Genomic DNA, 23389 nt, shown 5'->3' with positions numbered 1-23389 from the left:
TGAGTGGCTATTACACCATCCTTTGATGAGCAAAACCTCCTACCAGGCTGTGCCCGAGGTCAGGCGAGTGAGGAGAGGAAAGCGCACACCCCACTGTGGCCAAGACGAAGGCCACAAAAGCCATCTTGATCCTTTGACCTACACTGGCACTGAGCCTGTTGCTTTGGTGACCCTGACTTTGGCAGTGTGGTTAGTTTAACTCTCTGCCCCCACCTTGAATTGAGCTTTGATGAAAAAGTAGTAGGAACCCAGGCCTGTCCCTGGAGATTTGGGGTTTTTATCTTGGAAAAGCATCAACCAAACTAGCAGGGCAGGAGATCTGGATGCCTGTGGCTTGGGCTAACTTGGGTCCAAAGAAACCAAGTGCCTATGATCATCATCTTCATTCCCCAAATGTGGCCATGCCCTCTGGATTCCCTTGTCTCACTCATTCTCCCAGTTAGGATGGCTTCCAGGTTGCCTGCTGTTGCTTTACCATTAGCTTGTTCTTCCATATTTGAAATGCTTTGGTATACAGAATACTTGCGGATTGCCTGGCTGTTCTAAAATCTTTTGGCTTTGGTACATGTAATAACAAAACAACCTTTACACATCAGTGTATTTCCTCTCCCTTGGGAGCCGAGAGACCTCCCTGAGATTTGCATCTCTGGGTTTGCTGCTGGGCTGCAGAGCCTCATCCTGGCTCATCTCTCCCAGGGCACTGCTTCTGTATATCAGGAATCATCTGGTTGCCTTGATTGTATATCTTGAACCTTTGTCTTGGTTTCCTGTAATAGAATGGCCAGATTTTTGTGCAGGCATCCAAAAGAAGCCAGGCTGTGCAATACTGGATGACAGAGTAATAAGGTCTGTGGGTTGCTGTGATGTATTCTTCTCCATATATTGAAAGACTGAGTTTGCCTTAGTAGTGCTTCCAGATATCCGTGGATGGTCTTTGGGCATGTTGTGGTGAATGCTACCATGCCAGAGAATTTCAGCAGATTTAACCAGCTTTGAAATGACTCGTTCTTGTAGATTTTCATACACAAGGAAAACCAGACTAAGAATGTGGATCAAGGTATCCCTCTTGTTCCCTTCTCACCCGACCATTTTTCAAACCAGGGAAGCTCCGTTAGCCAAAATGTTGTAGCTGGGTACCTTCCACCCGGGAAAAACTTTGTAGAAACATTGATCTTAGAATCTCACTAAGAGGTTAGTAGCTAGCACTAACTCACCTTTACAAGAGCAGCTCTACCGAGGCTAGGTCTGAAACCCATGAAATGGCCAAACAAAGAGCAATGACTTCACACGCAGAGACCTAATGTGTTCCTCTCCATTTCAACTTCAGATTTGCTGACCATGAGAGAATATCACTGTTTGCTGCAACTGCTGTGCCCGGATTTCCCCCTGGAGCTCACTCAGAAAGCAGCCAGGTATGTGCCCTGGGCTCTAGAAGCTAACTCAGCCCTCTGCGGGCCAGGACTTCTTAGAGAAACCTGAAATGTATACACACAAACAAGCAAACCATTAGGAAAAATACAAAACCATTAGGGAGAAACTGGCATTTGGAGAGGGGTCTGTTTGAGATTTGCCCCAAAACATAATGCTCACTTTCTGCCTTTCCCAAGGGAAGCCAAATGATCCTTTGTGGTTTCTGTGGGGGGCCTTAGGGTCTGCAGACAGAGCTGGGGGGTGGTGAGATGAAGACACACACACACATACACACACACACACACACACACACACACACACACACACACACACACACAAAGTCTCTAGAGGATATTCTGAGAAACGAAGGGGCAAGAGTTGGCAGTGACCAGTGAATGAAGGCATAGATTGAGGTTGGAGACTGGAAAGGTATGGAGGCGATGAAGCCCAATTAAGAGAAGGATAAATGATATTATTTATGCTGAAAGAAGATTTTCTTTTTTTTTTTTATTTTTTTAAAAATTTTTTTTCAACGTTTTTTATTTATTTTTGGGACAGAGAGAGACAGAGCATGAACGGGGGAGGGGCAGAGAGAGAGGGAGACACAGAATCGGAAACAGGCTCCAGGCTCCGAGCCATCAGCCCAGAGCCCGACGCGGGGCTCGAACTCACGGACCGCGAGATCGTGACCTGGCTGAAGTCGGACGCTTAACCGACTGCGCCACCCAGGTGCCCCAAAAGAAGATTTTCAAGATTAGTCCAGAACCAGGAAGACTTGGCAGAAATAGTTTGAACCCCCTTATTTCTGCGTTTGATTTCATGGTCATTCCCATTTTAACCAAATGAGGTAGTTGGACTGTGCCTCAATTACCTTTTACTTGACACGAAATTTGACCTAAGGTGGCAAATGGAAGAATTTCAAAATTGTGTTGTCTGAAATTGCCAGAAAAGAGGATTTTTAGGAAAATACTCTGCATTGTACTACACATGATAGATACATGTCATTGTACATCTGTCCCAAAAGTACACATGAAGGGTAATGTAAAGTATGAACTCTGGGTGATCATGTTGTGTCAGTGTAGCTTCATCAATTGTAACAAAGGTTCCACTCCAGTGCAGTGCAGGTGTTGATATGGAGGAAGCTATGCAAGAGTTGGGGGATGGGGGGTATGTGGTAAATCTCTGCACCTCCCCCTCCATTTTGCTGTGAACCTAAAACTGCTCTAAAAAGTAAAGTCTTGTTTTTCTTTTTTAACTTTTTAATGTTTATTTTTTAGAGAGACAGAGGGCGGGGCGGGGAGGGCAGAGAGAGAGGGAGACGCAGAACCCGAAGCAGGTTCCAGGCTCTGAGCTGTCAGCACAGAGCCTGACACGGGGCTCAAACTCATGAACCGTGAGATCATGACCTGAGCCAAAGTTGTACACCCAACTGACTGAGCCACCCAGGCACCCCAAAAGTAAAGTCTTTTTTTTGTTAATGTTTATTTATTTTTGAGACAGAGAGAGACAGAGCATGAACAAGGGAGGATCAGAGAGAGAGGGAGACACAGAATCTGAAGCAGGCTCCAGGCTCTGAGCTGTCAGCACAGAGCCCGACGCGGCGCTCGAACTCACGGACTGTGAGATCATGACCTGAGCCGAAGTCGGCCGCTTAACCGACTGAGCCACCCAGGCGCCCCAAAAGTAAAGTCTTAATAATATTTTTTAATGTCCATCTTACCTCAAGCATAGTGTATGCATTTACCTTCATTATTTCATTTAAATTCATTTACCTTAATTACCTCACTTAATCCTTATAAAAACTGTTACCTTCCTATTTTACTCAAGAGGAAACTGATATACCTCAATTAAAAAAAAAAAAAAAAAGAGGAAATTAAGGCTCAAAGAGGTCAAGTATGTGGCCTGAATTTACTGATAGCTTGTAAGTAGCAGAGGCATGACCTGAACCCAGGGCTGCCTGAATCCACAGACTTTGCCCTTAACCTCCTCACCCTCCTGCCTGCTCATCTTGTGAAATCATTTCTGCGTGGTGGTTTGACCCACTGACACCACAGCTGCACTGGCTACGCTGCACCAAGAACCATCTGAGTCCTTCTGAGGTGAGCCAACCATCCCCTCCGCTGCCAGCGACAGACTCCAGCCTCACCCCGGGGCGGGCTGTTCTGCAGTTCACAGCTCACACGCTGATTTCGCTGGTCATGTGCAAAACTTGTTTAGTGGTCACGCAACCAAAATCTTCTTCCCTGCGTTGTCCAGTGGATACTTACCTTTTCCAGTGGCACTTGGCCCCTAGTAAAAGCAGCAATTCGGGTTTTATCATTTTAACTGATCTGCTATCCAAAGGACATCTAGATTTTTTTTTTCCATAGTTGACAATAAAATGTGGGAGATTATCTCTTGTAATTTAAGAGCAGCCAGCTGGAGTTACCTTCAGATTTCCAATGATAGTGCTCCTTGAGGTCAGATTATTTTAAGGAAGATTCAGCCCCAAATTTGGGGGGGAAAAACTCTTTACAGACTGTACTATGATTTCTACATAGCTGAATAATAAAAATCAGCTGTGATCTCTAACAAATCTTCCTAGAGAAAAGGAACCGTGAGTGTAAGTAAGCTCCCAGTAAGTGTAAGCTCCATGAGGGCAGGCAGGATCTATACCAGTCTTATTTGCTGCTGGATGCCTGTTGCCCAGACCAGTACCTAGATACGTGCTAGACACTCCATTAAGTGTCTCCCGATTAAATGAACATATGAATGACATCGCTTGTCAGGCATTTTACGTAGTTCAAATAGTCCATGATTCTCAGTAACTCGAAGAACAAACATCAGCCACTGTATCCTATGTTCATTTGTTCATTCATTCATTTATATATTCATTAAAAATTTTTAACAGCTTGGGGTTTCTGGTCCAACTCTTGATCTCAGCTCAGGTCTTAATCTCAGGGTCATGAGTACAAGCCCCACATTGGGCTCTGCATTGGGCTCTGTGCTGGACATGAAGCCTACTTAAAACAAAATTCAATGGGCTTTTATTATAGTCACAGAGTACATTCGTATCCATCAGCACAATCAAGTTTAGAATATTTTAATTGCCCCCAAAAGAAATCCTGCAGTCCTTAGCCACTACTCCCCAATCTTTCCCTCCTCCCCAGCCCTGGGCAACCACTAATCTACTTTCTGTCTCTATAAATTTGCCTAGACATTTAAAATGAGTGGAATCATATAGTATGTGGTCCTTTGTGACTAGCTTCTTACACTTGGCATAGTGTTTTCACGGTTCACCCATGTTGTAGCAGTACTTCATTCCATCAGGTATTTCTTGAATGCCAGGAGCGATTATGTACACTGGGGATACAGTGATGAATAGATGCTGTTCTTCCCCTCAAGGAGCTTAACATTAGGTGTAGAAGAGGACCCCTTTGGGCCTCAGTCACTGTCTGCCACCACTCTGTGACATCTCACCTTGGTTTCTGTCACTCCAGAACAGTTACTGTCCTCCTTCCCTGAAAGGTTGGTGGCAAGTTAATGAGGGTGACCTTCTGTAGGATTTTCAACCCCTAGCAGCCTCAGCTTTGCACTTGCCCCACCCAACTTCCAGACCCTTCCAAACAATTTGATATGTGTAAGCACTCAAGATTAGAAGTAACACCAAGTGGGGCGCCTGGGTGGCTCAGTGGTTAAGCGTCCAACTTCAGCTCAGGTCATGATCTAACAGTCCGTGAGTTTGAGCTCCGCATCAGGCTCTGTGCTGATAGCTCAGAGCCTGGAGCCTACTTCAGATTCTGTGTCTCCCGCTCTCTCTGCCCATCCCCTGCTCAGGCTCTGTCTCTCTCTGTCTCAAAAAAAAAAAAAAAAAAATTAAAAAAAAAAAAAAGAAATAACACCAAGAATGAACTATTCTGACCTCATCAAGATAAAAAGCTTCTGTACAGCGAAAGAAACAATCAGCAAAACTAAAAGGCAACAGTGGAATGGGAAAAGATATTTGCAAATGACATATCAGATGAGTTAGTATCCAAAATCTATAAAGAACTTCTCAAACTCAACACCCAAAAAATAAATAATCCAGTGAAGAAATGGGCAAAAGACATGAATAGACACTCTTCCAAAGAAGACATCCAGATGGCTGACAGACACATGAAAAAATGCTCAACAGCACTCATCATCAGGGAAATACAAATCAAAACCACAGTGAGATACCACCTCACACCTGTCAGAATGGCACACATTAACAACTCAGGCAACAACAGGTGTTGGTGAGGATGCAGAGAAGAGGAACCCTTTTGCACTGCTGGTGGGAATGCAAACTGGTGCAGCCTCTCTGGAAAACAGTATGGAGGTTCCTCAAAAAATGAAAAATAGAACTACCCTACAACCCAGCAATTGCACTACTAGGTATTTATCCAAAGAATACAGGTGTGCTGTTTCGAAGAGGCACATGCACCCCAATGTTTATAGCAGCACTATTGACAATAGTCAAAGTATGGAAAGACCCCAAGTGTCCATTGACCAATGAATGGATAAAGAAGATGTGGTATATATAGACAATGGAGTATTACTCGGCAATCAAAAAGAATGAAATCTTGCCATTTGCAACTACGTGGGTGGAACTAGAGGGTATTATGCTAAGCAAAATTAGAGAAAGATAAATACCACTTCATTCATGTGTGGAGTTTAAGATACAAAACAGATGAACATAAGGGAAGGGAAGCAAAAATAATATAAAAAACAGGGAGGGGGACAAAACATAAGAGACTCTTAAATACAGAGAACAAACTGAAGGTTGCTGGAGGGGTTGTGGTGGGGGGCTAAATGGGTAAGGGGCATTAAGGAAGACACTTATTGGGATGAGCACTGGGTGTTAAACATAGAGGATGAATCGCTGGGATCTACTCCTGAAATCATTATTGCACTATATGCTAACTAACTTGGATGTAAATTTAAAAATTTTTTAAATAAAAAAAGAATAGAAGTAACACAGTCATCTAAAATGCTCGGATTCTTACAATTATTGATACCAACAGACTTCAGCAGTGGTATCCCCCTAGCTGTGGCTGGAAGCAAAGCTTATCCCCTCCAGGAAGCCTGCTGTTTGATAGTCCATGCTGGTAGCAGTGTGAGGGGATTATGGGAATGCAGGTAGAAACAACAGAAGGGCCTAGGACAATCCTCAGGATGCTGGCTATGAAATTAGAGGTGAGGGTCACCTGGGTGGCTCAGTTGTTTAAGCGTCTGACTTTGGCTCAGGTCATGATCTCATGCTTCATGAGTTTGAGCCCAGTATCGGGCTCTGTGCTGACAGCTCAGAGGCCGGAGCCTGCTTCCTGCTTCCGATTCTGTGTCTCCCTCTCTCTGCCCACCCACCCCTGCTCACACACTCTCTCTCTCTTTCTCTTTCTCTCTCTCTCTCAAAAATAAACATTTAAAAATATATAAAAATAAAAAATAAAATAAAATAAAAAGAAGTTAGAGGTAAATTCAGAACCAGGGGAAGTTAGTTTGCTCCCTATGTATTAGGCTTTGTGTCAACCCCGCCTCCCCAATGCCATTCTTTGCTCACTCCACTCCAGCTGGCGTGTGGGTACAAAACTTGTCTATATCCCAGAAAGCGCTCTCTGATGGCGTAAGCTATTCTTACTTTGTCGCAAAGATCAAGATCCCAACTTCCTCACACAAGGCCAGGCTTCTGATCAAAATCGCAAATGGAGGTGGTTAGGCCTCCAAGGCAGTTACTGTTGCTAGAAGAGGCATCGCACTCTCCCATGTCATGGCTGGGCTTACTTTTCTCAGGGCCCTGAGGTCTGGGGACAGGCCACAGAAGGAGGGTCCAGGCTGCGATGATGTGTGCATGGAAGAATGTAATCCACACGCAGCTGCACAGCAGAGCCTGTTCGGGGGCATGGCGTCTCCACGTGTGCCTGACTCATGGACGGCAAGCACCGCGGCCAGGCCCTGGGGCAGCAGGTGTGAGCCAGAGGCACAGGAAAGATGGCAAATGGGCTGCAAGACAGGCCTAGCCCCAGACGCCCTCCACCTCGCACATTCCTGTAGCAGTGGGGGGGGGGGCGGGGGGGGTCATCAGAGGTTTTATCCTTAAATGATCACCACAGCATCTCTGTCTCCCTCCTCCTTGGACCGGGAGGCTTTCCTGAAGGTGAGAAGCACCTTGCCGTGTCTGGCAATTTGAGCCAGACTTCTTGAGTTCAAATCCTGGTTTCACAGTCCACCAGCTTGTGCCCTTGGGAAAGTTGTTTTTTTTTTTGTTTGTTTTTTTTTTTTTTTTTTTGAGCCTCATTCTCCTCATTTATCAAATGGAAATAATAATAGTTGTAATAATTGAAGAAGTACATAATGTGCTTAAAACAATGCCTGGCACAGAGTAAAGTTTCAATGTTAGAAGTAGTAGTCTTAACCCTGACCTATAAGAGCACAAGCATCATAGCATTGGAAAGACCTGGATGTACGTGCCACTGGGGCCCCATTAACTGGATGACCTTGGGGATTTCTCATAACTTCTCTAAGGCTTGTGTCCATATCTGTAAAATGGGGAATAATACTAACTCACTCCGAGGACAGTGTAACTTTCAACAACTAGAAAAAATATATATTTTATTTTATTTTATTTATTTTTTAAATATATGAAATTTATTGTCAAATTGGTTTCAAAAAATATATATTTTATGAATATATGCATATTAGCACATTGTAGACATTCAATAAGTAATAGTTTCTTGCCGTTAAAATAATGTTGGCATTATTATTATTACCAGATTTTTAAAAATAAACAAGAAGAAGGGCGCCTGGGTGGCTCAGTCAGTTAAGCATCCGACTTCAGCTCAGGTCATGATCTCACGGTTCGTGAGTTCGAGCCCTGAATCGGGCTCTGTGCTGAGGCTCGAAGCCTGGAGGCTGCTTCTGATTCTGTGTCTCCCTCTCTCTCTGCCCCCTGCCCCCCATTCATGCTCTGTCTCTGTCACTCTCTCAAAAATAAATAAACATTAAAAAAAATTAAAAAAATAAAATAAACAAGAAATTTCTCAGCCCCCTAAGGCAGTTATTTCTGGCCTTTTTTCACTTCAGAACACTCAGAAAATAATATACACATAACAAAAAGTCAGTAAAGATGACTTTGCCCGTGATCAGCCTGCAGGCTCTGGCCTCCTCCCTGCTGGGCCAAGAGGACCCTCACACCTGTAACCCGTTCAGGGTGCAAGTTGACACAAGGTCACCTGCGGGGCTTATTAAACCACAGATGGCAGACTCCATCCCCAGAGTTCAGGGGATCTGAGGTGGGGCTCCAAAACTCATATTCCAATGATGCTAATGGTCATCCACTTTGAGGAGTATTGATTTAGTGCATTGAAAGCCAGTCTGATTCTGGCATTTTAGAATCGATCCCATCAAAAGGATTTACATTTCATTCTCTCTCTTGTCATTTTAAAACACAATTTACCTCACGTCTCCCTCCCTGAAGGCCAGATTTCTAGTGAGTAATAATATGTGCTAGACACAGACAATGCCTGGAAAACACACAAACTCCTAAGGAATCTAGTTCAGACCTAGTAACTGATCCCAATTTAAGAGGTTCGCTTTTCAGCTGGTCCCTGTGTCACAAAGGCAGGACTCAGGTGCTGGAGCCAGACAGCCCTGGATTCAAATCCCAAATTCTTTCACTTACTGGCTTATGACAGTGAGCAGTCTCTCTAAGCCTCAGTTTCTTCATCTGTAAAATGGAAATAATTATAACACCTGCCTCATAAAATTGATTTGAGGATTTAATGAGATAATGCATGTAAAATGCCTGTCACACGGCCCTCAAAAAATATTACCTATTTTAGAAAAGTATAACTGGTAAATGGGGATTGATTCCTGTATTCATTTTTCAGCTGTTTCCTAAGCATCTTCTATATGCCAGACTTCATACCGTGCATGACAATACAGCTTTATGCTTTCTTGGTGTCTTTCTTTATGCCTCTCCCCTACAATAGCTTTCTGCCTGGATATCTTCCCCAGCTCTGACTTGCCATCTAACAGTATCACTCAAAAATAAATAAAAACATGAAAAAAAATTTTTTTTAAAGCTTTAAAAAGTTGATCTATAAAGAAGTAATACTTTTTAAAAATTTTTTAATGTTTATTTATTTTTGAGACAGAGAGAGAGCATGAATGGGGAGGGTCAGAGAGAGAGGGTGACATAGAATCCGAAGCAGGCTCCAGGCTCTGAGCTGTCAGCACAGAGCCCGACACAGGGCTTGAACTCACGGACCGTGATATCATGGCCTGAGCCGAAGTCGGACGCTTAACCAACTGAGCCACCCAGGCGCCCCTATAAAGAAGCAATATTGCAGAGCAGTAGGGAAAGGGGATCAATTCAAGAAGAATTGATGCGGCAGTTGGTTATTCACATAGGGAAAAATCAAGTTAGATTCCTACTCCATATCATATTCAGAAGTCAATTTCATATTCAGAAGTCAATTTCACATAGATGACAAGCCTAAATATGAAATGCAAAACTAAAATACTCTTAAAAGAGAATAGAGGAAAATATATTTATGGCCAACAGGTAGTAAAAGAATTCTTACGGTACGAAGAGCCCAAGCCCAGTGGACGAGATTGATCAACTTGACCGCAAAAAAAAATTGCATTCGTTTATTCTTTCAGTCAGCGTTCATTGCGAGTACCTTCCAGGTGCTGAGAACAGAGGAGTGAAAAAATACAGTCCTTGCCCCGCAGTAGAGCTGACTTTCTAGAGCAAAGAGAATTATCAGATAGAAAGCAAGAATTCCCTGATGGCAAATTGAACCCCAGCCATCCCTAAACCCCAGGACTACCAGGGAATTAAGAATTAAAATTCTCAGGGGATGCCTGGGTGGCTCAGTTGGTTAAGCATCTGACTCTTGATTTCAGCTCAGGTCATGATCTCCCAGTCTGTGCGTTCGAGTTCTGCATCAGGCTCTGCACTGACAGCATGGAGCCTGCTTGGGATTCTCTCTCTCTTTGTCTCTGCCCCTCCCTCCCTCTCTCTCTCTCAAAATAAATAAATAAACTTTAGGGGCACCTGGGTGGCTCAGTCAGTTGAGGGTCCAACTTCAGCTCAGGTCATGATCTCACAGTTCTGTGGGTTTGAGCCCAGCATCAGGTTCTACAATGACAGCACAGAGCCTGCTTTGGATTCTCTCTCTCCCTCTCGCTCTGCCCCTCCCCCACTTGTGCACGGGCTGTGTCTCAAAAATAAACAAACATTAAAAATTTTTTTAATAAATTTAAAAAAAGAATTAAAATTTTCAGTTCAACCAAAGATAGCATAAACAAAGCTGAAAGACAAGTGAGAGATGAGAAGAGGAGATTTATGTGCATGTCTAACAACAGATTGGTCTGCAGAATTTTTTCTTCTAAAAAGAGTTTTATAAAGAACTCCTACAAATCAATAAGGAAAAGATGAAGAACCTCAGTAGAAAAATATCCCAAGGATATGAGCAGGCAATCCACAGAAAACTCTAACAGCTAATAAGCATATGGGCATATTTTCATGCCCAAACTCACTAGTAATCAGGGAAAGGCCAATGAAATTGAGATGCCACTTCACATCAAATGACAAAAATTTTTAAGTCTGATAACACAAGCGTTGGTGAGGATGTGGAACTCTCATAAAGTGCTGGTGGCAGCATAAAGTGGTACTATCACTTTGGGGCAATGTAGGCAAAGCTAAAGAAGTTCACAGGTGTCCCTTGTTATAAGGAAATATGCAGCATTATTTGTAGTAGCTCCCACTGGAACGCTCTGCAAGTCCCTCTGCAGAGGAAAGGATAAAGTGCAGCAGCATCATACCATCCACAGAATTCTGTACACCAGCTGAAATGGATACAGGTAGAAATCTATGCACCAACACTGATCTGTCTCAAAACGTCAAGTTCCAGAATGATGCATAGAGTTTGAAAGCAAGCAACACAAAGCTAGATCATGTTTTAAGAATATAGGCATTTGTGTGAGTTCATGTAGTATTGAGAAACATGTAGAGCGATGCTAAACCGCCAAGTTTCAGTGGTGATTTCAGAGGAAGAAGCGTAGAGGGATGGGATGAGGGAGGGCGCGCAGGTGGCTTGAACGTCATGTGTAACATTTTATAAAGCTTTAAAAATTGAAGCAAGGAGAGCAAAATGTTAAGGTGTATGACGTTGGCCAGGGGTACACAGGTTTTTGTTATGTTCTGGGTAACTTCCTGAAGCTTTAAATATTTCATTTAAAACAAAAGGCACGGGTAGCACTGAGGTAGGGAGCGATGAGTGGCAGGTGAAAAAAGTGTCTAGGGGAAATCGGCAGCCTGGAAAAGAAGCCAGGCTCTCGCCAGTCCTGACCTAGAGGAGCTTTGAGAAGCCAGTGGTTCTGGAGTTTAAGGAGTTTGGGGACCAGACGGGGAAATGAGGGCCTCACAGGGCCATGCGTTGGATTTGGTCTTTATCCTAAGAGCGAGGAACAGTTCTCCCCTAACTATAAGGCTTCTTGGGAGGGGCTGGGATAATGGGGTTTGGATGGCTGTTGCTGGGCCTTCCAGCCCTCTGCAGGGTGTAGCGGATGAGGCCTCAGCTTCCAGCCCTCCTGGGGGCAGTCGCTGTGTACTTGCTAACAAACTGCGGGAGTGGGAGAAGGGACAGCGCCACCAGCAGGAAGATGTTATTGCCACTCGAGAGCACAGAGCCTACGGTTTCTTTCCAGGTGCAGCTGTGATTAGAGTCAAAGAGACCTGTGTTTAGGGGCGCCTGGGTGGCGCAGTCGGTTAAGCGACCGACTTCAGCCAGGTCACGATCTCGCGGTCCGTGAGTTCGAGCCCCGCGTCGGGCTCTGGGCTGATGGCTCGGAGCCCGGAGCCTGCTTCCGATTCTGTGTCTCCCTCTCTCTCTCTGCCCCTCCCCCATTCATGCTCTGTCTCTCTCTGTCCCAAAAATAAATAAAAAACGTTGAAAAAAAAAAAAAAAAAAAAAAAAAAAAGAGACCTGTGTTTGAATGACAAGTCTTGCACTTGTACCTGCAACCTTGGCCAAGTTTCTGAACCTCTGTGTTCTCAGCAAGATATTCATTGGACTTACCTCATAGGATTAGTATGAGCAGGAAATGAAATGATGGCTGTATATTGCTGACACAGTAAACCCCTAATGAATATTAACCATTGTTGTCTTATTGTCTGCACTCCCTGGATCAAGCTTAGGCACTACAGGGCAGGTGGGGTTTGGGGTACCCCAGGCTGGAGCCAGGGGAGAACAATGACCCAGACCTCCCAAGCTCCTCTGCGGGCCTGGACTTGTGGCAGCTTGTGCGACATGGGGGTGCATCCCACACAGTCCAGAAGAGGAAGTGTCACAACCCTAAGGAAGTGTCCCAGGAAACCTCGGCAGCAGCTTCTTCCCCCGACCTGCGGAAGGTGGCCAGCGTGTGGCTTCAACCTCACTCATGGCCGGATACAAAAGGACAGTCCCCCAAGGTGCACTGTGAGCCCAACAGGCTTTGGGACTCACCTCACCCCTGAGAGACCCTGGTCATGTGACCTCCTAAAAGCAGTGCAGCCATGGAAGGTGGCTCTTCTTTCTGGCCCTGGCCGAGGGCTGGCTTCCCCCCAAAGTGGACTCGAAACTAGATAGCTGGCTTCCGCCCGAGAGCCTCTGCGTGGTTGAGTGATGGTAGCACTTACTTCCTCTGAGCTATATTTCTGCTTGCTATTTTGAGTTCTTCCAGCACCTTAAGCCAACTAGAATACACTTATTGATAGCAAGTAACACTTGTGAGTGTTCATCATACACTAAGTGCAGGACATCATAGGGACTTTTCACAAGAATCCCATAAAATAGGAATTATGATTATCTCCTCTTCTCAGATGAGGATAATGAAGCTCAGAGAGAAAAGATAATGTGGCCAGTGAGTGGTGGAGCTGGGATTTGATCCCAGGGCTGCTAACCCAGAACTGTAGGTAAACAGGTACAGCTCATGTCATTTGTCTAGGGACACTGACCCGGGGGTGAATAGAAAGTTGGGAAGTTGGTAGATTCAGACTGGAAGCTATTGCTTCCCTGGCACCCACTTAACGCCCAGCCAGCCAGCCCATCCCAGCTGTTGGAAGTCAGCAAGGGAGGGAGAGAAGGGCCAGCCCCCCGGGATTAGCTCTGACCCTGCCAAGTGTTCTTTCTTCATTCCAGTTGCCTGCCCTGGACTCCACCCTTCACATGGTTCTGCTCAGAGCCAACCTGAACTGGACTGCCTTTACTTCTCTCCCACAGTCCCTCTCTCTAGTCCTAAGGCACGGCCTGCAAGGATCCTTCCATGATCCAATAGATTTGTACAGACTCTTGTTGGCAACAGCGCCTTGTTGGCTCCACCTCAAAGCAGTGGCCTCCCGGCTCCTCCAGGTGTCAGAAGCAGCTGGCACGTTAGCAGGAGGCCTCTGGCAGGAAGGGGTGTTGAGCCAACTGCCATCAACTGGAGAACAGCACATGTGGATGACCTCGTTTCCAAGAGATTCCTTTGTGAGCCCTCTGGGAGTGTTGACAAGTTTGAGTTCAGGATGAAGGAGCTGCCCACAGGACCGAGGGCCCACAGCCTGGGGTCGTCCCTGTCACCAAAAGCAAAGACAGAACTGTAGCCTCCTGCCTGCCTTGTCACAGTTCTTCCAAGATTCCAGTGCCAGATGCCCAGAATTTTCATGGGTCAGAGCAGTAGTTTGGAGATGGACACTGCAACATAGGATGCTTCTAAGAGCATTTTTCTAAGTCTTTCAGACTTTTCTGCAGCCACAGTCCTCCAAACAGCAAACTTCAGAACCAGCACTAACGGAAAAGCTGTTAGTTCTGGCCACCCTTGGGACGACACAGTCTGTCAGAGCTGGAGGAGGCGCTCTCATGCTTTTGAGTAGTACAAACCTTCAGGCTTCTGCTTGAATATCTCTAGCAACAGGCAGCTCGCTCCTTCACAAAGCAGCCATAATCCCAGAGCTGGGCAGTTTGGAGGTCTTCCAGAACCAAGCTTTCGATCCCTGTGACATCTTCCTCAGAGGCAGGCCTTCAAGAGTCAGGTCTCAGCCTGTGCTTCTTCCCTAGTTCTCTTCTAAGCTGAAGGATCAAAATGCAGTCATTTGTCTGATATCATGGTTTATAGACTCACTAGCACTCTGACCCCCTCTTCCATGACTCTAGTTTATTCCCCTTAAATGGACTGTCCAGAACTGAATGTAGTATCCAGGTGTCTCCTGGAGAGGAGAAAAGAAAAGAGTACTGAGGCCCCTCTTCTCCGTTTAGCCACATATTTACTGAGTGCCTACTATGGGCCCTGCACACGCCAGGCCCTGGAATCAAGCAACAAGCTGAGAAACAGAGTTATCACCTGGAGATCTTATAGTCTGCGGGCAAAAACAAACACGAATAGTGTGAGGAGGTCACAGAGAACCGTGGAAGCTGGTAGCAGGGAGGCCAACCTCTACCTAGCCTGGAGTGGGGAAGGCTTCCCAAAGAGGCGTGATGTGAAGAATGAGTGGGCATCAGATAGGTGGGGAGAGTGGCATGAAAGGCCCAGAGCATTACAGGTAGAAGGACTGGCTGGTCTGAAGGGCATGAGGAAGGAGGGAGCACTGGGGAGAATGTTAGGGCCAGTGTGGAATACAGCGAGGGAGGCTGCCTGTGGCCTCCGGTGCATCTAGAGGGGTGGGGGGTGAGGGGAGACGGAGCAGATCACGTGGACTCATAAGCCAGGATAAGAGTGGCAGATCTTGTTCTAAGGTCAATGGGAAGCCCATGGAGGGCTTTAAACAGAATTGTAAAGTGGTCAAATCACATCAGAAAAACCCATTTTTGTGACCACAGTGTGGATACCTAAGTAGAAGGAGGCAAGGGTAGTTGCAGAAAGCCAGGCAGAAGATCATCCAGTGGCCCACGAGAAAGACACAGAGGCGGGCACGGGCGGTGGCTGTGGAGGTGGCCAGCAGTCAGCAGATTCAGGAGACATGTTAGGGTGGGATTGCTGGACCTGGAGAGTGATCGCTGTGGGTCGGGCAAGGGAGGCAGTTTCCAGGAAGTCCGGAGGACTCCCAGGTCTCTGGCTGAGCAGAGTAGGGGGTGGTTTTGCCGTTCATGAAAGCTGAGATCCAGTTGGCTTTTTTGGCAGTCAGTCGCACTGCCTGCAGTCAAGAAAACCCCTCTGTCCTCTGCACGCATGCTGCTGGGATCCGGCCACATGTCCCTCAAAAAGAGAGCCCCTGCCACTGTCTGCCTCCCCCAGCCACCCTGCTGGTCCCTCGTGACCGGTGTCCGTTTCAGCCCACCGGAGAGCCAGGGTCGAGACCAGCGCGCACACAGGGCTGAGGCTGACACGCTCACATGGTGGGTCTCCTGCCCTCTGACGGCTGTGCTCTCCCTCCTCCCCAGCTGCCTGGCTTAGAAGAGGCTGCTAATGTTCATAGTTCAGAATGGCCGCGGACAGAAAGCTGCAGGCCAGTTCCGAAGCTGGAAGGGCGGGCCTGTTTGCAGCTTCTTGTCCTCTCTGTGGCTGAGGGACGACGATGCTTACGGCAATTGGCTTCAAAGCCCTGGTGTGGCAGGGCCTGTCTCGGGAGCATGCTGATTAGCAAGAATTACAACTTCTGGAATTAGACAGTGGTGGTGGTTGCACAACTTTGTGAATATACTAAAACACACCGTACACTTTTAAAGGGATTTTATGGTACTTGAATTATATCTCAGTATAAATGAAGAAATAGATAAAGAAAGATATAGTGCGTGGAGGTAATTGCTATAAACAGGAGCACTGGGTCCAGGTTGATGATAAGGAAGAGAAGCCAAGTAACATCTTCAAAGGCTTTGACTCCCCTTTGTGGTTTCCTGCTTGGGGACGTTCTCAGCCCAGTGCTCTTCCCTAGTAATTAACTTCAGGCCATTCGGGTTCTTAGCCGTCCTGGGAGTAGGGCAGGAAGGAAAGGTCACTGGCGTCCTTCCTCGGGGACCTTTTTCTTCTCTGCTGAGCCTGGACGGAAAAACTTTGGGGTGGCTCTACCCGCCTGAGTGCTCTGGGAGAGCTTGCTCTTCCTCTGAAGTTTGGGTGTCTTTGCTAACCCCGGTCTGCCCTACCCCACTTCTCTCTGCCCTTTAGCGCCTCTCCCTCCCAATCCGGATATCAGAATCTGGGCTCTGTGCCCTCTCGCTTCCTCTTGGCCTGCCTGGGTTCTCATGGGTAAGAAGAAATGGGGGCAACTACCTGGTCTGTGGCTCAGCATTTGGTCGGAAGAGCTGCTGATGGAGGGACCAGGGCGCCCTCCTGTGACCATCAGCAGCATTGCTCCTTCCCGCCCTCCGGCCTTGAATTTTTTCCAGCTAGAATTTGAATGCTCAACTCTGGTAGTTGGGGCAGCCTTTTTCTTCCCCAAGAGACGCATGAGGAATAGTAAGCCCTTAAAATATAGGAGAAAAGAAAGAAGATAAGTTAAGCACAGAAATTAAGGAATAAAATGTTAGTGTTTATATTCTGTATCTTTATTTTAAAAGAGGCAGTGTGACCTAATGGAAAGTCCCATGGCCTGTGGAGTCGAGCAAACTCATCAGCTATGTGGTCTCAGCAAGGTGACCTCTCTGCTTAGTCCCTTCACCTGTAAAATGTACATAATTGCAAGGCCTACCTCATAGGAATGTTGTGAGAGAAAATTTAATATAGTTAAATACCTTGCACAGTTGCCTGCTATGAAGTAGGTACTCAGTACGTGCTGCTTCTATTGTTGTCGTTATTAGAACTAAAGACTAAGAGGGGCACCTGGATGGCTCAGTAAGTCGGATCTCAGCTCAGGTCTTGGTCTCAAGGTTGTGAGTTCAAGCCCCATGCTGGGCATGGAGCCTACCTTAATAATTAATTAATACAGACAGACAGACTAGGTATAGGAGCATTTTCTCTCTCCGCGGAGATCTGAAACCAGGGCCAGCTGCCTTGCATATTGCAGGGACACCTTATGTTATATTCCCTCTAAAGCCCCCCCCCCCCCCCCCCCCGCCACCAGAGGTGAGCAGTGCTGGCTGGCTGTCTCTGGAGCTGATCCAGGTGCCAGTTTGGGGATCCTCTGACACAAGGAGGTAAAGATTAACAAAAATACACAAGAGAGCAGAATAAAACAGTTTTGTAAAAAAGGAAAGAGAAGGCCACTCGGGCCAGTCAGAAGCAGGTTGGGGGCCCCTCTCCCCTTCAGCAGATAGCTTTGGCACCCTGCCTGGCACATGGATAGAGCCCAGCAAGTGCTAATTTCCTTCCCTTCCTGCGCCCTCCTGGATGAGACCCTGAGCACGGTATGGACACGGCCATGGTCTGATCAGTCAGATGGTTTTCTTCCTATGAGGTGGGAGGGCCTGGAGATGAGAACCCAGGGGGTGGTCCGCTTGTGGGAGCAGAGAGCAAGGAGAGGCATGGCCGCCACGGCGTCACAAGACGGGGTGTGTTCTTTGACCCTCTCAAGTGCAGAGGCCCCGGTAGCTCTCTACCCTCTTCCCTTGTCTGCCTTCTGTGTCCCAGGACGGAGGTGCCTGTAGTCGCTTAGGCCCTTGGAAGCTTATTAAATCTCAGTGCCACTTGCCAAGACCCCTTTAAGCTTCCTGGCTGTTCTTTTTGCCTTTTCTGCCCAGTTGTATTTATTCTGAACTAAATGGTCCTCACTGCTGGATGAAAGGATTTACTGCTTAAGTATATGAAAAGAAATCTTGGCTGTATTACAGTTGCCCCTCTCCTTGCTGCCCCCCGCCTCCTTCCTCCCCATGCTCCATCCGCTAGCTGGTGCCACGGAGACTGACCCGGGAGCCTGTCCTTGGTCGTGTGCTCAGTTCAGCTTGGTGGCAGAGCCCAAGTGATGGAGAAGTGAGGTGACTGGGAGGAGCTGGCTTTGGGGACCTTTCCCGAGTGTCTTGCTGCCCCAAGAAAGACTGTAGCCCCAGAAGGAGCTCACTGACGTGCTCTCCATCCCCACCCCCAGACACATTCTCTCACATCTTCTCTCTCTTTCCCCCCTCAGGATTGTGCTCATGGATGACGCCATGGACTGCTTGATGTCTTTTTCAGATTTCCTTTTTGCCTTCCAGATCCAGTTTTACTACTCAGGTGAGAGCTTTCCAGGGCCCCATGTGGCTCCTGCCAGGGCCACATCTGCCTGTCCTGCCCTGGTACCCTTTCCATCTGGTGCCTGGCACACACATTTCCCTCCCCCACTCCCTCCGGTGGAGGCATGCTTCGCCATGGGGCCCGGGCAGGATGTCTAGTTCCCACAGGTGGTCACAAGATTCAGTCTGTGGAGCCTACTCTCTCCGCCTCCTCAAGTCACGAAGACCACCGTGTTTGCAGTCAGCAGTGCGGCAAGTCCATCTGGGTGATAATAGCAATGACTAGAACAATGCACGCTACTGTAACAGTACGCAACAGATTCACCATTTATCGAGAACTTACCATGTGCCAGGCAGAGCACTGACTTTAATCCTTATGACAGCCCTAAGAGATGGGTCCTGTCAGAGATAAGCTTAGAGGTGAGGAGCCAAAGTCTCAGAGCTAGTGAGTGGTGGAGCCCAGACCCGAACGGAGGGCCCATTCCAGAGCCGGTCCTCTTAGGCGCTGTGCTGTATCACTGCCACCAGGGGGCAGTGATCTCCCTTGGCCCCGACTCCCGTGTGTGGGCACACATCCTCCCACCCACACAGCTTTTAATAAGCAGACACCAGTCCTGTCTCACTCACATGCCCGTTCTGCTCCCCATACACACCAGCTGTGCCTTTAAATCCTTTCTGGAATCAGGTGTAGTAGATGAATAAATACAAACGGACACCAGCTCCCACAGAGCACACAACGACATCTAATGGAGTGTCGGGTTCAAAAATTGCTGACTGTGTCCGTAAACAAACTTGTTTCAAACGGGCTCTTCCAGTAAACAGAAGGCTGTCCTTGGAGCCTGGACATGGCCTCCCTGCCAACCGGTGGCCCCAGCCAGCCCTGGCCTCTCTCAGGCGCCACATTCTGTTTTCTTGATGGCAGCCCAAGGGCCTGAACCAGCAGGGGCTGGAGCCTGGGGTCTTGCCACCTGCTCTTAACAGCTGCAGGCATCTATTTCCCATTTCCCTGAAGCTCCTGGGCCCTGGAGAAGGAGGAGCTGTGTCTGGGAGATCCTTCCGGGCCTTCTCACAATGCCCCAGGGCCGGCCAGCAGCAGTGTGTGCCAGTCAGCGGTGAAATGGGCCACAAGTCACTGGTTACTAACACTGGCTCGACTCCTAACATTTGCAAACACTTCCAAATGTGTAACAAATGAGCAGCTTGTGGCGTTCTTTTCCACCCTGGTATTCCGCCATGCTTTCCGGAGTCAGAGAAGCAAGCGGCCTCGCAAGGGAGATGGGGCTCACCAGTGGAAGTGTGCACATGTTAGCTCTTTAAAGAGTACGTGTAGGGCGTCTGGGTGGCTCAGTCAGTTGAGCTTCCGACTACGGCTCAGGTCATGATCTCACGCTTGTGAGTTCAAGCCCCACATCGGGCTCTGTGCTGACAGCTCGGGCCTGGAGCCTGCTTCAGATTCTATGTCTCCCTCTCTCTCTGCCCCTCCCCCTGCTCATGCGCTCACGGTCATGCTCTCTCTCTCTCTCTCAAAAATAAAGAAACATTAAAAAAAAAAAAAAAAGTATGTATAGAATTTAATATGTGCCCAGCACTGTGTTAGGTGCTGGGGCAGGAAGGCTGACAAGGCACAATCCCTACCTTTATACATGGATCTTCCGCTCCAGCTGGAAGGCAGAGCAAACAAATAATTATTCAGAAAATTCATGGTTGGAAAAGCGCTACAAAGAAGCACAGGGTGCTCTGAAAGTATGTAATAGGGCCTCTACTTGGTCTAGGAACAAGTCCCCGGAGGAGGGACACTGAGCTGAAACACACGTTCATATCATTGCTCATGAGTGCGGTGGTCACACAAGGTTGAGGGCTCCTGCTCCCAGCCACCAAGCACTGAGCACCAAGGCTGGGGAGGAGCTGAGTTAACAGGAAAGGAAGGATCCAGTGAAGGGACGAAGTGTGTCCTCCTTGCCTGACCTGCCCACCCCCTCCCCCCCAATCATGGTACTCAGAATTCCTGGAGAGTGTGGCTGCCATCTATCAGGACCTGCTGGCAGGCAAGAACCCCAACACAGTGATTGTGCCAACATCATCCAGTGGGCAACACCGCCAGCGACCTACCTTGGGCGAGGCTAGTATGTTGGAGGGAGTGGAGGCATCACTGTTCTACCAGTGCCTGGAGAACTTGTGTGACCGGCACAAGTACAGGTAAGAAATGGGTACGTAGACCCCCCACCTCAGCCCCAGGGACTGTGGGCTGCTGGCTCTGGAACAGATCTCTAGCAGATGTTCTGATGGATCCGGGGCTTCTAGAGCCCTTGATGGTCATATATAAATGAGGACAGTGCCATCCGCCCCAGACCAGGCTGTTGACCAAACAACATCCCAGGTGGCTCACTTAGGGAAGATCACTGCCACTTCCAAGCTGTAGATGACCAGCTTGGGCCCCTTCTCCTTGCCAGGAGATAGATTGGCCTTAGCTTTGTAGAGAGAAGGGGAAAACATTCACTGTACAAAGAATTCACTCTGCAGAGAGGGAGGGTTAAGCTGTCCCGTGTAGCACAAAGTCTCCTTAGAGACAGAGCAGCCAGTTTGTGGTCTCCTCCAAGATGTGGTTGCCATCCATTGCCTCTTCCCTGTTCCCTCCCTCCCACTCCCCTAGTGAAAGCACCAGTTAGGCAACATGCCAGCCCTTTCTGTCCACAGTCAAGGCCTTGCTCTAGAGATCTGCCATGTTCCTCCAGGGTTTTAGGACCCCCAGGGAACACAGGGTCCCTCAGTCCCAGCTTTGGGCATCCTCCTAAGCCTTAAAGTATGGATGGAAAGATGTCAGACTTGCTGGTCTTTGAATCTCGTATCTGTATTCTCCCTTCTAGCTGTCCACCCCCAGCACTTGTCAAAGAGGTATTAAGCAACGTTCAGAGACTGACCTTCTATGGATTCCTTGTGGCTCTTTCAAAGCATCATGGAATCAACCAAGCCCTGGGTAAGCCAGAGCTAGCTATGGCTAGCCTCTCCTGCTCCCCCAACACTAAGCCACGTAGGAGCCAGCCGCTATTGGCAGACATGGTCCCATGAAGGAGGGGGGACATCACCACCTGCACCGTGACTTCTGAGACCTAGGGACAGAACTCTCAGGGCCAGACTCTGAGACCTAGGGAGCCAGAACGTGCACAAGAAAGACTGTGCCCTCTTAGGCCTCTCACACTCCCATGGTAAGGGACAGCCTTCCCCGCCCAAAGCCCTGCCCCGACATGAAGCAGCCTCTCTGTGGCAGAGGTGTGGCCAGCCCCTCCCCAGAGAATCCCCAGCTCTGCTTTGGGGAGTGGCCTGCAGGTTGGGCAGACACAGGGCTATTTACTGGGTGGCTTTGGAGATTATATATCAAAGAGACCTGAATCCCATTTGTAAGCAGGGCAAAGGTGTGTCTGGGGAGGCCTTTTTTCCCAGCTGGAAAGAAAAAAGAAAAACAAAAAAAAAAAAAAAAAAACCTGATTAATCTGAAAGGGAGCAAAAAAGGGGGGCAGGGAGAGAGGACTGTACTGGCCTAGTTTTTCCTGTCTGTCGTCTATTCTCACTGGTTGGCCTTCTCCACCCACCCCACTCTTCTCCCTCTCACACCTGCTGCTCTCCCAAGGGAAGAGCCACCCGGCCACCATCCACCAGAGCTGGAGGGATTGTTATTTGTCTCGCTCTTCAAGAGGTATCCAGGTGTGTTTGAGGCCCCAGGTTCCTGAGTCTCAAAGAACACATAACCTTCCCCTTCCTCCAGCCACTTGAGGGAATGGGGTCAAGGGAAGGGAATTTAACATTCTTTAAATGCCAGCCATTGTAGGCCTAGTACAAACTAGTTGCTTTAGATCTTATGTGGTATGAAGCCTGCTGGGGATGCACACGGGATGCACACAGCAGGACTCATGGAGGGCTCACTGAGGCGTGATGCTACCTAGCAGCCTCGTTATTCTGAGTTGATGCTTGGGGTGTGCATGAGCCTACGGACGCCTCAGCTAAGTGACGCTGTCGCCAAGACCACCAGCTGGACCAGAGTAGAAAGGCAAATAGGAGTCAGAAGTCAAGAGTAAGGGGACAGCGGGTGGGGTTGGCTTAGGGTTTCTTTCATACACCTAGGTAACTGACTGCCCTGCCTCCCTTTCCACCAATCAGCTCATAGGAAGAGAAAGGAAAAGCTAACTAGGTAAGATCACAGCCCGGACTAACCCCACGTGCTCGCTTTTTCTAGGGCCTTTAAAAAGGGCACTCAGTCAACCACTTTTACCAACACTAATGCCGGGCTGGGTTGAGTGGGAGATGGAGAGAAGCATTGCCCTCACCTGCATCTCCAGTGTAGGAACTAGAGATCTGGAGATCCCCAGGGTGGAGCCAGTTGTGGAGAAGGGTTGTCCTGTTCCTTAGTCCTCAAGGCACCCGCCCCCCCCCCCCACACACACACACATTCATGCACACAAAATGAGAGGGCTCTGAGGGACACACTTTGAAAACCACTAAAGAAGAGCAAAAGGGGCCAGGAGGCATCATCTGAAAAGCTCTGGAAAAGTAGGGAATTGGACTGGAGCCAGATGGTAAGTTTAAGATTGTGGCTTTCTGGACACCAGCATTGTTAACTGCCAAATCTATGTCCTGACCACCAGTGGGCTTTTCCCCTCAACAGTTTGCTGGCGAGAATCTTTCCATCTGCAGACTTCAGCTCCCCCTTCCCTCCACTGTTAACGGCTCCAAGGAATATCCAAGACTGTCTCCTCTCACCATCCCCAGTATCAAAGCATTACTTCCTTTGGTTTGTAGCTGAGGGAACCAGCTCAGAGAGATTGCGGCTGAGCAGAGATGAGGCAGATCCCACCCCCCAGCCCCCACCCCCACCTGGCAGCTCCCCG

General features: G+C 48.0%; 1 protein-coding gene across 3 annotated transcripts in view; it reads left to right on the top strand.

Moving 5' to 3' along the window:
- CSTPP1 (centriolar satellite-associated tubulin polyglutamylase complex regulator 1) overlaps positions 1-23389 on the top strand; it is a 202245-nt gene that overhangs the window by 172020 nt on the left and 6836 nt on the right. For all 3 annotated transcript variants that reach the window (XM_086677525.1, XM_086677524.1, XM_086677526.1), the window contains exons 4-7: positions 1328-1412; positions 18425-18510; positions 20510-20705; positions 21374-21483. In XM_086677525.1, the coding sequence (XP_086533651.1) occupies positions 1328-1412; positions 18425-18510; positions 20510-20705; positions 21374-21483 (477 nt within the window). The remainder of the gene's footprint in view (positions 1-1327; positions 1413-18424; positions 18511-20509; positions 20706-21373; positions 21484-23389) is intronic.

The sequence above is a fragment of the Puma concolor genome, chromosome D1 (genome assembly GCF_028749965.1).
Source record: "Puma concolor isolate L17-30 chromosome D1, mPumCon1.1.hap2, whole genome shotgun sequence".
Taxonomy (NCBI): Eukaryota; Metazoa; Chordata; class Mammalia; order Carnivora; family Felidae; genus Puma; species Puma concolor.
Note: the sequence above shows the minus strand (reverse complement) of the source record. Positions and strands in the feature narration are given on the sequence as shown.